Here is a 15747-nt window from a genome sequence, read left to right on the forward strand (position 1 = left end):
GCCCAGTTTGGATATGTCGAAGCTACTTACTTGGATTTCTTTGCAGAAGAGTTGAATGGCCCAGTCAATACTAAAAGCAATAAGATCTTCCCCCCAAGCTATTTAAAGAAAGGCCATGTGGCTTATGTAGACACCTCCAAGGGAGTGTGTGGGGGGCCAAGAGTTTTATAGCTAGTAGGTATCTGAGACTGGATTTAAACTCAGACTTTCCTAACTCCTGACTCTGACCCCCAATTCTAAAGCTCAGTGCTTTATCCACTGCATCACCTAACTACCTCAAAGCTCTCCTGGCAACATGCTTGGCAGTGTCACTTGTTTTCTCTAACCTTGTCTGTTCCACTTTGGAGGTGTCAGTCCGTCCCTCCCTCCCTTCTTCCTTCCTACCTGCTTGCAGGCTTTTCAAGGATTCTGAATAACTCAGGTGTTTAATGGCAGGATGTGGGCAAGATTCTGATCAGAAGGGTCTGAATCATTTCTTCCATTTGAAGTCATAGCAAGAAAGTTCAAGCTGTCTAGGAAACTGGATATTTTTAACTTGGGGAGGTTCCAAACAAAGTAGTAACAGCTATGAAAGGTTCTAGAGAAGAAGCAAGGCAGCAGGTAAGGGGATGTATCCGGAAGAAAGGAGTAGGAATGAAGAAGGGCTAACTAGTGCACAGATTGCTTTTTGGATCCAGAGATCAGTCCTAAAAATGTTTTTCTGATCTGCAATAGGATGCTTACTTGGTTTAGATAGTGAATAAGATAAGAAATGGTGCTCTTTGCACTCTTGTCCACAGTTCTACAGGGGATTTGCCAGTACTTCACGGAGAAGCCTACCTTTGAACCTTTTGTACTCATTTCTTTTTATAGGTAAAGATAAACAGGATCAACCATAGGGAAGAAATGGAAACAGACCAGTTTGTGTTCTGTTTGCAGCCTTCCCCTTTTCTCCTCTCCTCAGAGATATCACTTGACCTGTATACCCAGTGCTCTCTTACCCCCTAACCCCTTCTTCCCCAGTCATTAAAATGGGTCTAGCTTGACAAATTCTGTGGCTTCTTTTAGCTCCAACCTTCTATGATTCCAATTTAAAAATTCACCAGTTGGCCTTAGGAAGACCCCAGTGGACCAAAGAAGTGCATAGTATGGAGGACCCTGAGATCACACAACAGGAATTCCACAGAACTCGTGGATTTGGAGGCAGAGTAGAGACTGTCTCCAGCATGAGAAGTGAATCTTGGGCAAGCCAGGCATGTTAGACTCCATCAAAGAAGATGTAGACTAGTAGGAGCCACTTAGAATTTCCCAAAGATTTGGGTAGAATGCCTTGGCCAGGGGCTGCCAGGCTGCAGCTAGGCCAGATGTGGCTCTGCCCTCTTGCCTCTTCTCTCCTACCATTCTCTGTAACTTCTCCCACCTTTACTGCACTCAGATGGTGCCCACTCCAGTTCAGACCCTCATTGCCTCTTGTGTTAGCTCCCTCATTGGTGCCCCTGTATAGGTCTGTCCCCTTTCCATTCCATTCACCACCCACCTGCAAGTGATATTCCAAAAGTGTGTGCCACTCCCCTGCTCAATAAACTCCACTGGCTCCCTGATATCTTCCGGAAGGAACTCCTTTGCTCGGCATTTCAGTCCCTTTGGGCCTTGATACCACCCTGTCTTTCCGGACTAAATTTCCCTTTGTTTTTGCCCCTGCAGGCCCACACAAGTTTTTCTTGTAGAACCTGACTCCTGACAGCCCCCCTGCCTGGGGGTCTTTGCCTAGGCCGTCTCCTGAGCCAGAATTGGGCTCAGTTCCTCAGTCTTGCCTCTTAGAATCCCTCATTTGCTTCAAATGCCACCTCTTCTGAGAAACCCCAGAATTTCTCCCGCAGCGGGCACCGTTCATCTCACCAAGATTGCCTTCTATTTTGTGCGTGAGCTTCTGGGGCATGTGTCTGCCCTCTTGGTGCCTGGCACCCATCTTGCTGATGGATCGGGCCTCCCTTTCCGCATCTTTAACAGGAGGAAATTGGATTAGGTGATCTCTCGGTTCCCTACTGCCTCCAGGTACACCCACAGCTGTCATACAGGACAGAGAGGAAGGGAAGCTCGAGAAGGGAACCAGGGCTGGTGAGTGGGTGCACAGGGAAGGGGAGGATGGCCAGAGGCCGTGGGGAGAAGGGACTTTCTTGGCAGCTGCTGACTGTGAGTCAGGGACTGAGAAATGGGGTTGTGAGAGCTGTTAGTCCTGTGATAGGAAAGCACCGTCTGACTGGGATTTCCCCTTTAAGCCGTCCTGCATGATGCGGGCCAGTGGGGCAAACACCAGAGAAGAAGCCGTGGGGGGACAGTTCAAGGTCTGGCTTGGCTGCTTACGTGCCGGGTGGCCTTCGACATAGCTCTTGACATCCTGGATCCCTGGAAGGGGTTTGGAGCAGATGCCCTTCGTTCCTGAGGCCGCAGCGAGCTGCGCGTTGGATCCCAGGGAGCCAGAGCTCTCTGGCTTAGTGCGTGCCTTGGGCCCAGGGGTCTTGGGGCCTGACGCCCTGAATGGGCCGCGCTTTGGGCCGGAGCCGTCTCGTCTAGCAAACAGAGGGCCTGATGCCGGCGTGCCTCAGCCTAGCGATGCCTCCTTAAGTGAGAGGAGATTCGGGCTGGGCAGAAGACCCGCAGCCTGGGGCAGCGGAGGTGGGGGTGGGGGTGGGGCAGGAGCCTTCCCTTGTGGGGAAACAACCTCCAGAGTGGCCCCAGGATGGAGCCAAAGGATGCGGATGCTCCCGTGGAAGGCTGTCTCCACGGTCATGGAAGGAAAATCGTTGCCTAAGTGGACACCTTCCCGGCGCCATTTACACCTGTTTCCCGGATGTTCCTCCTCCTTGGCTCCCTGAGGTCGTGGCAGCTCCCCTCTGAGCAGGGCTGACCTCGGCCAGTGAGCGAGCGGAGCTTGAACAAATGCTCGTGCGCCGACAGAGCCCCTTAGTGCCGAGGTTGTTGCCCACACCGGGGGGCGCCCCGGGACGGGCCTCCTCGGGAAGGGGGGCCTGGCGGGGGAGGGTTTGCCTCCTGGCGCGGCAGCGCCCCTCTCGGTCCTGCCAGCCCCTGACCGTGTCCTTCCTTCTTGGCAGATCCAGGAGAGGCTCAACAAGGTGAAGGAAGACATCCTCAAGAACCTGACCTTCCTCAAGGTGGAGCACGAGTACGTGAAGAACCTGCCCAGCGAAGGCTTGAGCACAGCCGACATCCTGGAGCGGCTCCAGGATTACCGGTCCCTGGGTACGTGCGCGCCGCCCCGGTCTGCTCTCCCCCGTCCAGGATGCGCTTCTCTCTGAGTGCATTTGAAGGCAGATCGGAGCTGACAGTCTCGGCCTGAGCGGTCACGGGGGCAGAAGGTAGACTTTCTTAAACTGAACACGTGGAAGGTTCTGAGAGGGCTCGGCAGCCCATCTAGGCTCAGGCATAAAACTAGACGCGGCCCCCTTCGCGTGCTTCACTCGGATCTGACGTGGGCTTTGCTGACCTCAAAAGGAAGGGACTTTCCGGGGAGAATCTGGACATTTCTCCTCACCTGCCCTCTCAGAATCAGCCCTGTCGATGGGCTCCGAGGCAGAAGAGTGGTAAGGGCTGGGCGACGGGGGGAAGTGGCGTGTCCAGGGTCACCCCGCTGGGCAGTGTCTGAGGCCAGATTTGCGCCTCCTGCCTCCGGGCCTGGCTCTCTCCATACCGAGCCACCTACCTGCCCTGCGGAAGTCTTTCTTCCTGTCTCTCAGCTCCAATGACCCCGTCTCCATTTGATGTATGTTTTGTCTACGTGTGTACGTGTTGACTCCTCTGTGCGTGGCACCCCCAGAGGGCAGGGACGGTCTCACCTTTGACCTCTGGCCTGGCACAGGGACAGGGCTGACTTCAGACTGATTGGGTTTCTGTTTAAGTTCACAACTGTTCTTTCCCTACACTAGGCTAGAGAGCATCCTTTTCACCTTGCCCATCGTATCCATGTCTGAGCAGGCTCCCAATGACATGAACTTGTGCTGTTTTTTTTCCCAGAAAATTCCCATTGGGAAGATGGGAAAGTCTCGGGGACAGTGTACAGTGGGGATGAGAAACTCACCCAGCTTCTGGTCAAGGTAAATGTGAAACGTCACCATGTCGAATGTAGTATGCTATATATCCCGCTGCAAAGAGAACAGAATTTTGGAAATGTTCAGCATTGAGCATCTCAATCCTGGGGCTCGTTTGTCAGAATTGCCAATGATCGGGTTGGAGATAAGTGACTTCTAAAGAAGGAGGGGGTTAATTATGTGATGGCAGAGATGGACATTAGGGATTACGGGATTGTGTTTCATGTTAATGGTGAGCTTGAAAGTGAGTGGTATAGACCAAATTGCTTGCCATCTCCAAGAGTGGGGAGGGAAAGGACGGAGGGAGATAATTTGGATCTTATAATTTCAGAAAACATATGTTGAAAATAGTCATTACGTGTAATTGGGAAAACAAAATATGCTCAAATAAAAGTTAATAAATAAAAATAATTCCAGAAAAAAGAAAGAACACATTAAATTAAAAAAGGAAGTGAGTGTGGTATGAAGACCACTGAAAAGGTATGAAAGCTCCATTATAGTTTCTTCAAATTCTGTTTTGCATGAGTTGGAAAGAAATGATCCAAAATGAGTTCCCCACCTCCTCCTTTGCACAGTAGCTTTGGAGTCTTCGCATAGAGGGATTGCAGTTAGGCGTCTTTACCCAACCTTCCTTTGGCGTGGGTCAGTGCCTTTCCTGAAATGGACATTTTTGCCTTATGCACTGAGTTGCATTTCTTTGCAGGTTTATGGAGATTTTGCATGGAGTAATTCATTACACCCAGATGTCTTTCCAGGGATTCGGAAGATGGAGGCAGAGGTTGTGAGGATAGTTTGCAACCTTTTCAATGGTGGACCAGATTCCTGTGGTTGTGTAAGTCACTGCCTTTCTTGGTATGTTTCCCATTTCTTAGACTGAAAATTCTTTTTAGGATTTTCTCAGAGGAGCTCCTTAGGCTAAGTCAGGGTATGGAGGGGAGGGTATCCTTTCCCCAAGGGACACTTGGGGATTGCTTGTTTGAGCCGTCTGTGCAGGCAGAAAGCAGCATGGCATCATGGAGAGCGTGCTGCTCTTGCTATCAGGAGCCTGGGATGGATTCCTGGCTCAGTCACTAACCATGTGGACCTAGATGTGCCCTTTAACCCCTTTGTCTAAGTATCTTTGTCTTTCAGATGTGGGGTGTGAGGCTTCATAAGTCATGGTGAAGACAGTTCTCAGGAAGCCTGAAACACCAGATGAGCATTGGCTCTTCTTACTCCCTTTCTCACCTGCTCATTTAGGGAGCAAGCGATTGCTCAGGCTCCCTGTAGGCCATGCCTCTTACAGTGAGACTTAGAGACCTTTCTGAGCACCCACACTGAATGGTAATGACTGCAAGAATGGCTCTTTCCCCCAGTGCTCATGCTTTCTTGGGGACAAAAGGAGGGAGCTGTGAATTTCTTGCATTCAGAGCCCTCAGGCTGGGCAAGGGAAGGGAGGGCAGAATAAGCTTCTCCAGGGCAGGATTTTTTTTTCACTTTAAACATTATTTTATTTAGTCATTATTCATTGAAAACAAAGATCATTTTCTTTTCCTCCCCCCCACCCCTTCCCACTACCTTTCCCATAGCTGATGCACGATTCCACTGGGTATCACATGTGTTCTTGGTTCAAACCCATTTCCATGTTGTTGGTATTTGCATTATAGTGTTCATTTAGAGTCTCTCCTCAGTCATATCCCCTTCCCCCCTGTAGTCAAGCAGTTGCTTTTCCTCGGTGTTTTTACTCCCATAGTTTATCCTCTGCTTGTGGATAGTGATTTTTAGATCCCTGCAGATTGTTCAGGGACATTGCATTGACCCTAATGGAGAAGCCCATTACATTCGATTGTACCACAGTGTATTAGTCTCTGTGTACAATGTTCTCCTGGTTCTTCTCCTTTCGCTCTGCATCACTTCTTGGAGGTTGTTCCAGTCCCCATGGAATTCCTCCACTTTATTATTCCTTTTAGCACAATAGTATTCCATCACCGACATATACACAATTTGTTCAGCCATTCCCCAATTGATGGGCATCCCCTCGTTTTCCAGTTTTTGGCCACCACAAAGAGCGCAGCTATGAATATTCCTGTACTTTTTCCTTATCATCTCTTTGGGGTACAAACCCAGCAGTGCTATGGCTGGATCAAAAGGCAGACAGTCTTTTATCACCCTTTGGGCATAGTTCCAAATTGCCCTCCAGAATGGTTGGATCAATTCACAATTCCACCAGCAATGACTTAATGTCCCTACTTTGCAGGGCAGGATTTTTGGGGGAATCTCTAACTCCTAGTACAGTGTCCTGTCCCTAGGAGGCACTGAAGAAATAAGTATTTGTTGGGTTGGATTGCGTTCCTTCTGCTTCATCTGTTTGTCACATAGCCCTGGGACTTGAATTCTTTTCTTCACAGAATTATTTTAAAATGATGTATAGGCTTGTAATGGGGAGGAGAACAAACATGCTGGATTAAAAGCTTTCTCATGAGGAATCCTGATTTTGGTCTTGACATGAATTTCAGAGCCCAGACGAGGATGTCCCCAAATTGTGACTTCTTGGTAAAGAAAGTGTTTTTTCCTCTCTTACCCCCTCCACTGTGGGCTTAGGAAAGATCATCCTCTCTCAGCATCCAGGGCTTTCCAGGCTTGGGCGGAGTCCTGGGGGAATCAAATGTCTTTTCCTAATGGGCTCTTTAGCGCAGCCTTGGGTACTCAAACTCCTTCGCACTTCCTTCAGCCTCCCCCTTTCCCCTCTGACTGGTGGGATGGGGGATACACTCAGCATCTCCCCAAGCTTTCCTTCATGGTGGGTTGGATCTGGCCCCTACAGTGCTCCCTCTGCTTTCTGTCTGCACCTCCGTTTGGCTTCAAGCTGGGCATCCTTGCCCTGATGATCTCTCTCTCTCCCGAGGCCCCAGCTTTCCAGCTTCCTTTGGTGGGTTGTCTTGATGCTTTATATTGTAAGTTCCTGGAGGGCAGGGGCTGCCTTTTTCTTAAGTGCATCTCCAGTGCCAGGGCATGTGCCCGGCCCGAATAAGGTGCTTAATGCTTCTTGTATGGAGCTGAAATTTCCAGCCTTGTTGATTATTGATATTGTTGTTGTTGTTAAAGCCTGAATGTGTGAATTGGAGATGGGAGAACATTTCTGGCTTGATTTTGTTTGGCTGGGATGAGCAGTCACTGTCTTCGTGCAGAGGTGAAATCCGTAAAGCTGTCAGAAGTGTGCCTCTATGATCGATTGTCAGGAATGAAGGCAAATAGAAGCATTTTCAGAGGATTTGATTGTAGAAATAGGAACAAGAATTTTCCACTTTACAGGGTTGAAACTGTGACTATTCTGTGTTTAGAATCAGTAATGAAGGGATAGACTCACAGACACACACACACACACAAACACACATGCTGTAGGAAGGAAACAAACATTGGTTAAATGCCACCTATGTGCCAGGCCCTGTGCTATTCACTCTACAAATATTCTCTCATCTGATCCTCACTACAGTCCTCACTACCGGAGATGCTCTTATTATTCCCATTTTATAGGAGGAAACTAAGGCAGACAGAGATTAAGTGACTTGCTTAGGATCATACAGCTATTAAGTGTCTTAGCCTGCATCTGAATTCAGGTCTTCTTGACTTCTATACACCTGAACCACCTAGCTGCCTTTGTAGGTAAATAATATTTTTTTGGGGAAAAAAATGGTCCTTTGTCTTATTAACTCCATAAGAGTTTTCTTACATCTAGGAATCACTTAAGGACTTTAAAGTACATCCAAGGGGCAAATTAAAGTAATGTTTTTTGTTCAGTTAGAGCTACTGTGACAAGCATGGTATGTTACTTAAAATTAAAAAAAATGTCTTATGAACAAGATTACACACCACACATCTTAATGATTTTCTGCAGCCTTCTCATATCTATTATCTCTTCAGCGCTCTGTGAGTGACCCGCCATTTTAATCTTTTGGAGATTGTGGTACACTGAGATTGGCAGCCATATAACAGCACCAGAAGAATATTGGTGTTCAAAATCTAAGTTTTTGTTTCAAGGAGAAGCTTGTTCTCTTAAAAGCATTCCACGGTTTCCCAAGGGATGGGTCCCCTCTAAGGGCTGTCCATCCAGCTTAAGTGTATCATGGCCTCTCCTATGGACATTCTTTATCCTGTTATTTTTTTCCTGAGTCAATGGTTAGGCCTACACTTTTGGGTGATCTTGAGTCTCATTTAAGGGCCTTTTTGCCATGTTCAGGCAATGGGCATGATGCCATTCACAGACAAGAACATCTTGTTTTTAGTGCCTTTACCTCTACATGGAGTTCTTGATCCATTTGGAATCTGGATGTCCTCCATGATGGTGTCAAAGACCATGAATGGGCATGTCTCTCTGTCAGATGCCTTGCTTAATATTAATAATCAGAGTTGTTTCATCTTTTATTTCATTCATCTTATCATTATGTTCACTTTCTGGACCACAGTATCCTTTCCTGGTCACTGGTCCCCCTCTCCGTGTTCGCTCCCTCATTAGCTCACTGAGGGCAGGGATGGTCTTTGCTTTTGTATTTGTTTCCACGGTACTTAATACATGTTTTTTGGTTCATTCACCTGGCAAAGAATCTTCCATAATTTTATCTGTTCCATCAAGATTGACTTGGAGGAGAGCCTAGAAGGCGTTTTGCTTTGTAGAATCAAATCTGTTTGTATAGTTAAGTAAACAGAGTGAAGGCCTGGTATTGTTGGAACCTTTCAGTGAACTGTGCCATATGAAGATGGGGAGGTCTACTGGAGAATAACGTTGGTGAAAGCCTGCCTTTCTCTTTCTTACACTTTGATTTTACAGAGAAGATAATTTTCATAAGGATTTTGTAGAGAAGAGTAAATAGGTTGGTAGTAGTTTTTGATGTGGTTCAATTGCCCTTTTTTCTGGTAGAATAAATAATATCTGTGATTTTTTCCCAAGAGTCTGAAATTTCTCTTTTCATCTTTTCCATGCCTCCTGTGCCCCATGCAGTAATCCTTCAGTGCCCACATAACTTTTGCCTTAAGTACAACCCTCTCTTATGTACATTTGCTCTGGCCTCACTGTCCCTGCCTTGAGTGCAATTTTTGTTTCCTCATTTAATGATATGATCCAAGTATGGTGGGTCCACTGTCATTGTTGGAGAATATAACTTTTTGTGTGAACTTTACAGACATATTTCATTCATCATTCATTTCCTGTTCTCCTTATTTCATCCATAAATATGCTCAAGATCACTGGGTTACTGGCCATGCTTTATTCTAGACTTGTTTCCCCCTTTATTGTTTTTCACCATTTAATGAGCTATTAATATAGATAGTTTCTTATGATCTTCCTTCTCCAGATAATTTTACAAATGATTTCATATTAAAAACTAGAATTTGTATTCTAAATTTATATTCTAAAAAGTATAGTCTAAAATCTGAGTCTACTTCATTTCATATTCTAAATTCTAGATGATGCCTTAAAGTTTTTAAATGATCCCTAGAGGCAAGAAAATTCTTGATGAATCAATAAATTCTAAATTTATATTCTAAATTCAATATTCAAATTTCCCTTAGTTGTGCTATTTTTTTGCTGGGCCAGGGAATAGTATTTACTGGAGGAAGTGGTTTCTACACTTAGTTTCCTGGTTATGATGAAATTGGTTTAATTTTCTAAAGACTTCTCAAATTTCTTCTGGCTGATTCTGTGGTTTTAGGAACTGGCGACAGCGATGTTTTCTTTCATTTCCCATTTTTCATAGATACCGCTGCTTATTTTTTGAAACTGTTTTGGGTTACCATGGTAAGAAATAAACTAGAACTTCGGGTAGATTGTGTCTGATGGCCAATAATTGTCGCTGGTTCTTCAGGCTCTAGGAATGCCAGACTTCTCTGAAAGGCATCGAGGGCCCATTGCTGATGTACCTATTAGCCTTACTTGTAGAATTAGTGTAGCGTACAACATTCCTTTCTCTCCGCTGGCCTGGCGGCGGTGCAATTTCTGCCTGATGAGCTTCAGGACTAGCTGTACCCACTTGTAGGAATTTCTGAAGCTACTTGTCTTCCGTTCCTTTGCCAGGATCTGGAGCATGCCAGCCCCAGACAGATCGTGCGATTAGGACCCGTCAAGAAGAAAAGATGTCTCAGATTAGGGAGCAAAACGTAGCCGGCTCTCAGCTTTGGCAGTTGTGCGCTCCAGGTGACGCGTCGGTCTGAGACTTTGCTTCCGCTGGCTTTTTCCCTTACAAACACAAGAAAATACCTGCTTGGTAGACGTGCCGGGCAGGTGCTGGTGCTGGGGCCTCTCCCTCATCGCGCTGCGGTGTTCGCTGGACTCGGACGCTTGTTTCTGTTTTTTTCTGCTGGCTTCTATCTGTGGAGGGTAGGTGGGAGCCAGAGGGCTGGTTTCCAGGGAGCAGCCTTTAGCCTGACAGCACTCTCAGTGTGTGTGTGTGCGTGCGGAGAAGGCTCCGTCTGCTTCTTGGAGGCTGAAAGCAGCCCAGTGAGTTGGACAAACCTGACAGTGAGCGCCGCCTCCTCCACGTCCCAGCGTGGCCAGCCCCTCGTTATCAGGGCGTCCCAATGGCTGACTCAGGGGCCTGGGGTCACACTGTTCAGATGAGACCACGGCCGATTTGTGCTCGGATCACAGTGGGCCAGGAGAGAGGGGGAGGGCTCAGAGCGGCAGAGCAGGACCCCGGAGGACGGGCATGCGGTGCCGAGGCTCTGGCGGGGGGAGAGGGCGGGGCATGAGGGCCCCTTTTACTCAGGACTCTGGATTCCCTCGTGAGCGCGCTGCAGGGGCTCTTCCAGACTTTCTTCTCTTCTTGGGTCGCTGCAGTCGCTTCCCCTTTTTCTCGTTCCGCAGATGGCTTGTGTCCGTCGGTGACTCGCCTTTCTCTTGCTCCCTTCCTCTCTCCCTGCCCACTTCTTCTTCGTCTCCTTTGCTCCCCTCTCCCGTCACGCCTCTGAACAAGATTCAGTTCAAGCCCCACTTGCTGCCTGAAATCTTTCTTGGCTCCCCAACTTCTAGGGTCCTCCCTTCCCCAGCTCCCCGGTGTTTATTCTGCGCGTCCACATTTTCTCTCCTGAGAGGATGTACAGTTTTTGAGTGAGGATCGTTTCCTTTTCTCAGATCTTCAGAAGAGCCCCAACCACAGACGCTTTAGGGTCCGGGGAAGCTTGTCTTTGTAGGGCCACCTCCTCCGGGAAGCCCGCCGGGACCCCCCTTCGGCACCGTGTCACATCCCGTCTCACCGAAGCCACGCAGATGGCGTTTAGCATCAGTGTAGGAAAGAGGCTACTTCTGTAAACATGTAATATGTGTGTACGGCATGGAGCATGTATGTAATACGTGTCCCATGTGCATGCGTGACATGCGATCCTCATGAGAGGGTCTCTTTAGACGTTATCCGCCAATGAATGGGACACCATTAAAGCAGGGTCCTGCACGCGTGAACCTTCCTGGGCCTGCTTTACCGATGGTGGGGGACACCAGGGGTGGGTGGTGGCGCGGTCCTTTCCAGGCTCCCCGGGGGAGAATCACAGACGTATCTGGAGCCCTTTTCCCCCGGCGATTCCGACGTTCCTGTTTTAGATGAACGGCGTCCAGAGCCCTCCCGGCCGAGCCAGGCTTTCTGGAGCGTCTGCGACACCCACGGCGGAGGGGCTCTTCCTCTTATCATATTGACCCCCAATTTAATATTTCCCACCCGGGCTGGTGGGCTTCCTGGAGCAAGCGGCTTTGTGTGTGAGCGGGGCCTTGTGAGTTGTAAATGGGTAAGACAGGTGGGTTTCCACCGCAGAACGCACACGCATCCCTCTATGCGGCTCATCTGTGCAGATGAGGAAACTGAGGCTGCCGGAGGGACAGCCTCGAGAGCCTGCTCCTGCTGCAGAACTGGCAGGGCTCTGAGTCAGGGTTTTCACCTGAGCCTCCCCGTGCCTGGGCTGTCAGAAAACAAAAGGAGGCGGCGCTACCCCATTTGCCTCGGCCTCTTTCTTGCAGGAAGGTTTGCTTTGGCTGATAAACCCAACCCAGTAGTCCCGGGCCTGGAACATCCCGTGCATTCTGGGAGCTCCTCTCGGCTCCCTCCCCAGCTCACGCCTCTTCTTCCTCTTAGGTGACATCAGGCGGGACGGAGAGCATCCTGATGGCCTGCAAAGCCTATCGAGACATGGCTTATGAAAAGGGCATCAAATTCCCAGAAATGTATGTATTTGCTCCCCAGTGTTGGTGTATTTCCCTGGGGAGAGGGCCAGGTGGTGAGAATCCCACAATGGGCCCGGTGGTCTCTTCTGGTAGCCGGGACCCTTCTCATCCTTGAGCCTTCGTACCGAACAGGCTAGCCTGGGGTCTGACCTGATGCTTGATTACTTTGGAATTTAAGAACTTCTTGTCATCTTATGCCTTAGACTCTTTTTTTTTTAAACCCTTCCCTTCTCTCTTGGAATCAATACTGTGTATTGGCTCCAAGGTAGAAGAGGGGTAAAGGCTGGGCAATGGAGGCCAAGTGACTTGCCCAGGGTCACACAGCTGGGAAGTGTCTGAGGTCAGATTTGAACCCAGGACCTCCCATCCACTGAGCCACCCAGCTGCCCCTGCCTCAGACTCTTAAAGGCCCTGGGTTTCACAAGTGAAATGGCAAAGTATGTTCTTTGGGATGCTTTTGACTTCTTCCTGTTGGGTTATAAGCTTCCAACCAATTAAGGAAAACCTCTTTTTCCTTCTCACTTTGCCTCAGGACAGACTATACCAGTCACAAGCTGCCCCTCATTTGCCTAGAACAATCCATCTCTTTTGTTCTCTGGTCTTTCTTTAGAGCCTGGAGCTGCTGCCACCCAGTGGACTGACTTTTTTTTGGCTTTTGATTTTATGGGGCATCTTCTGGCTGTGTCACTATTTTGCAGGACTAGAGACCAAGAACTAGGATTTCACATGATTGACTGCCTAAGTGATGCTTGAGAGTTAGCTGGAACTATCCCTCCCTTCATTGGGTACACATGCATCTTTTGGACTTGGATGCTTAAGAAGCATAGTTTGGTGGCTTGTATTGAGGGAGACTCCTCGTTGTTTCTAAGATAGGGGATGCCAAGAGTTAATTCAGATAAGTCTGAAAAAGAAGACCAGAACTTGTTCAATTTCCTCTGTCAATACTGTTTGAAATGTTGATCCCATTTGATTGAGAGATTTTTAAAAAAATAACTTTATTTATTTAATTAATTGATTTAGAATATTTTTCCATGATTCCATGATTCATGTTCTTCCTGTCCCCCCCCCCCCCATATAGCCAATGCTCAGTTCCACTGGGTTTTACATGTGTAATTGATCAAGACCTATTTCCATATTATTGATATTTGCACTAGGGTTATCGTCTACATCTCTGATCATATCCTCATCGAACCATGTGATCAAGCAGTTGTTTTTCTTCTGGGTTTCTGCTCCCACAGTTCTTTTTCTGGATGCGGATAGCATCTTTCTCATAAGTCCCTTAGAATTGTCCTGGATCATTTCATTGCTGCTAGTAGAGAAGTCCATCACATTTGATTGTGCCACGGTGTATCAGTGAGAGATTTTTTTTTAAAGCAAAAGGAGACTCTAATTTCTCATTTTACTTCTTTATTAGACTCATGTTCTTGGATCTCCTATGATGGGTTTACTTTCTAGTTCTTATAATAGTGTCACCAATGTGTTATTCCCAGAATGATGAGGAAGGGGACTAAAAAAAGTTATTGTTCAAGTTGGTTATTAGTTCTGCTGGTAATATACTCTTTCTTTTGCCTTGTGTTGACCCGATTCTTCTCCTCCTTTGATAAGTGGATAGAGTTCTGGACTTGGAGTCAAGAAAACCTGGGTTTTAAATTCAGCTTTAGACATTTATTAGTTGTATGGCTCTGGGCAAATCATAGAGCAACCATTCTGGGCCTGAGGTGCTTCATCTATAAATGAGGGGTCTGACCTGGACCGCAAGGCCCTGCCAGTTTTGAACTCATGATTCTGTCTTGCAGCGTGGCTCCTGTCAGTGTCCATGCCGCATTTGAGAAGGCAGCCCATTATTTTGGGATGCGGCTGATACGCGTCGCACTGAAAAAGAATATGGAGGTGGATGTCAAGGTAGGTTTCCTTGTCATCCTCTTGTCTACCATCTTGCCTTGTAAGAAGGTGGAGATTGCAACCATGTGGCTTGTTTCATCTAGTGTCACACTCCAGTGAGAAGTGGTATGTCCTAGGGGATAGACAACTGGCCCAGAGGCAAGGAAGGACCTGAGTTCAAGTCCTGCCTCTAGTACATACTGGCTTTGTGACCCTGGTTAAGTCAGTCAACCTCTCCGTGTTTTAGTCAACCCTAAGTTGAAGAGGAGGGTAGCTTCTTGGGTTTGGAGTTAGGAAGATCTGAATTCAAATCCAACTTTACCTTCTTTGTAGCTGTGTGACCCTGGGCAAGTGACTTAATCATTGCCTGCCTTAGTTTCCTCACCTATAAACCGGGAACAATAATATTTCCTATTTCAGAAGGTTGTTGTAAGGATCATACGAGATAATAACTGTAAAATATTTGCACAGTGCCTGGCACATCGTAGGTGTTTAATAAATGTTTGTTCCCTTCTCCTATCTGGGTTACTGGAGGAGATTTCTTACCAATAAAATCTCAGGTCTTTTCCTTTTCCTTCCTCTCTTCAAATAAGCATTTAATAAAATCTTCAGTAATCGTAGTTAGAATATTGAAAACCCTGGCCACCGAATTATCCTAGTCTCTTCATGGACTGAACTCAGAATGAGTTCAGAGAGGTGAGTCCTGTGCCCAGTAGTGCCAGGCCCCGAGATGTAGATGCTCGTCTTCCCCTCACGGGGCTGAAAGCCACCAGGAAGGGCTCGTTTCCTTCCTTTTCTCACCTCGGTCTTCTCCTCCTGCTTGTATTCTGGCAGAGTCTAGGAGTCCTTCCTTCCCAGGCAGGGGAGCTGGAGCCGGGAGCTCGGAACGTTGACCTGGTGGCTCGGAGCCTTCTTGGCTGTGAGGAAAACAATGACACGTTGTCGCTATTCTCATCTTCCTCACTTCTCTTTAAATCTCCAGGCCATGAGAAGAGCCATTTCCAGGAACACTGCGATGCTCGTCTGCTCCACGCCTCAGTTCCCCCATGGGGTAATTGATCCCGTTCCCGAAGTGGCCAAGGTACTCATGGGGATCGTGGACTGTTAGAAGTGACAGGAAGGGTCTTCACTGGGACTATAAGAGAACATTGGTTGCTTGGACAAGGTGGATAGCAGCAGGCACCGGTGGGGCTCAGCCAGACCAGTACCAGAGGGCTCTAGTCGTGCGCTTCGGATGGGTGATGGAGGGGTTGATGGCTGTGGATGGGTGTAAGATTCTACCATCGTCACACAAAAATGGGAAGCCTCAACTCTCCAAGACGTCAGGACCTTTGTTTCCACACTGGATCGAGGCTGCTCTTTTCCTCCCAAATCCTGTTGCAGGGACGTGCTCATACGGTGCTTATTTAAAGAATTCAACAACTTGCATGTCAGACAGGGATAGAGTATCAGGAAGAAATACAGCCTGGCTGCAAACCTTCCCACAAAGAGAAGGAAAGCACATCTAACTAAATTCTGATTAGGAAATCCAGGAAAAAAATCCCAGGGAAACATTTTTCCAGCCCAGGGTGGTTTAGGAAGACAGAATGGTCTAATGGCCTT

At 47.7% G+C, this 15747-nt stretch overlaps 1 protein-coding gene across 4 annotated transcripts in view; it reads left to right on the forward strand.

Moving 5' to 3' along the window:
• Nucleotides 1-15747, forward strand: part of SGPL1 (sphingosine-1-phosphate lyase 1) — a 96671-nt gene that overhangs the window by 72188 nt on the left and 8736 nt on the right. For 2 of the 4 annotated variants that reach the window (XM_007478193.3, XM_007478192.3), the window contains 7 exons: nucleotides 1990-2097; nucleotides 3093-3240; nucleotides 4012-4091; nucleotides 4789-4917; nucleotides 12176-12264; nucleotides 14061-14166; nucleotides 15128-15226. In XM_007478193.3, the coding sequence (XP_007478255.1) occupies nucleotides 1990-2097; nucleotides 3093-3240; nucleotides 4012-4091; nucleotides 4789-4917; nucleotides 12176-12264; nucleotides 14061-14166; nucleotides 15128-15226 (759 nt within the window). The remainder of the gene's footprint in view (nucleotides 1-1989; nucleotides 2098-3092; nucleotides 3241-4011; nucleotides 4092-4788; nucleotides 4918-12175; nucleotides 12265-14060; nucleotides 14167-15127; nucleotides 15227-15747) is intronic. The other 2 variants (XM_056799252.1, XM_007478194.3) reach the window with 1 other exon arrangement.

This window comes from Monodelphis domestica, chromosome 1 (assembly GCF_027887165.1).
Source record: "Monodelphis domestica isolate mMonDom1 chromosome 1, mMonDom1.pri, whole genome shotgun sequence".
Taxonomy (NCBI): domain Eukaryota; kingdom Metazoa; phylum Chordata; class Mammalia; order Didelphimorphia; family Didelphidae; genus Monodelphis; species Monodelphis domestica.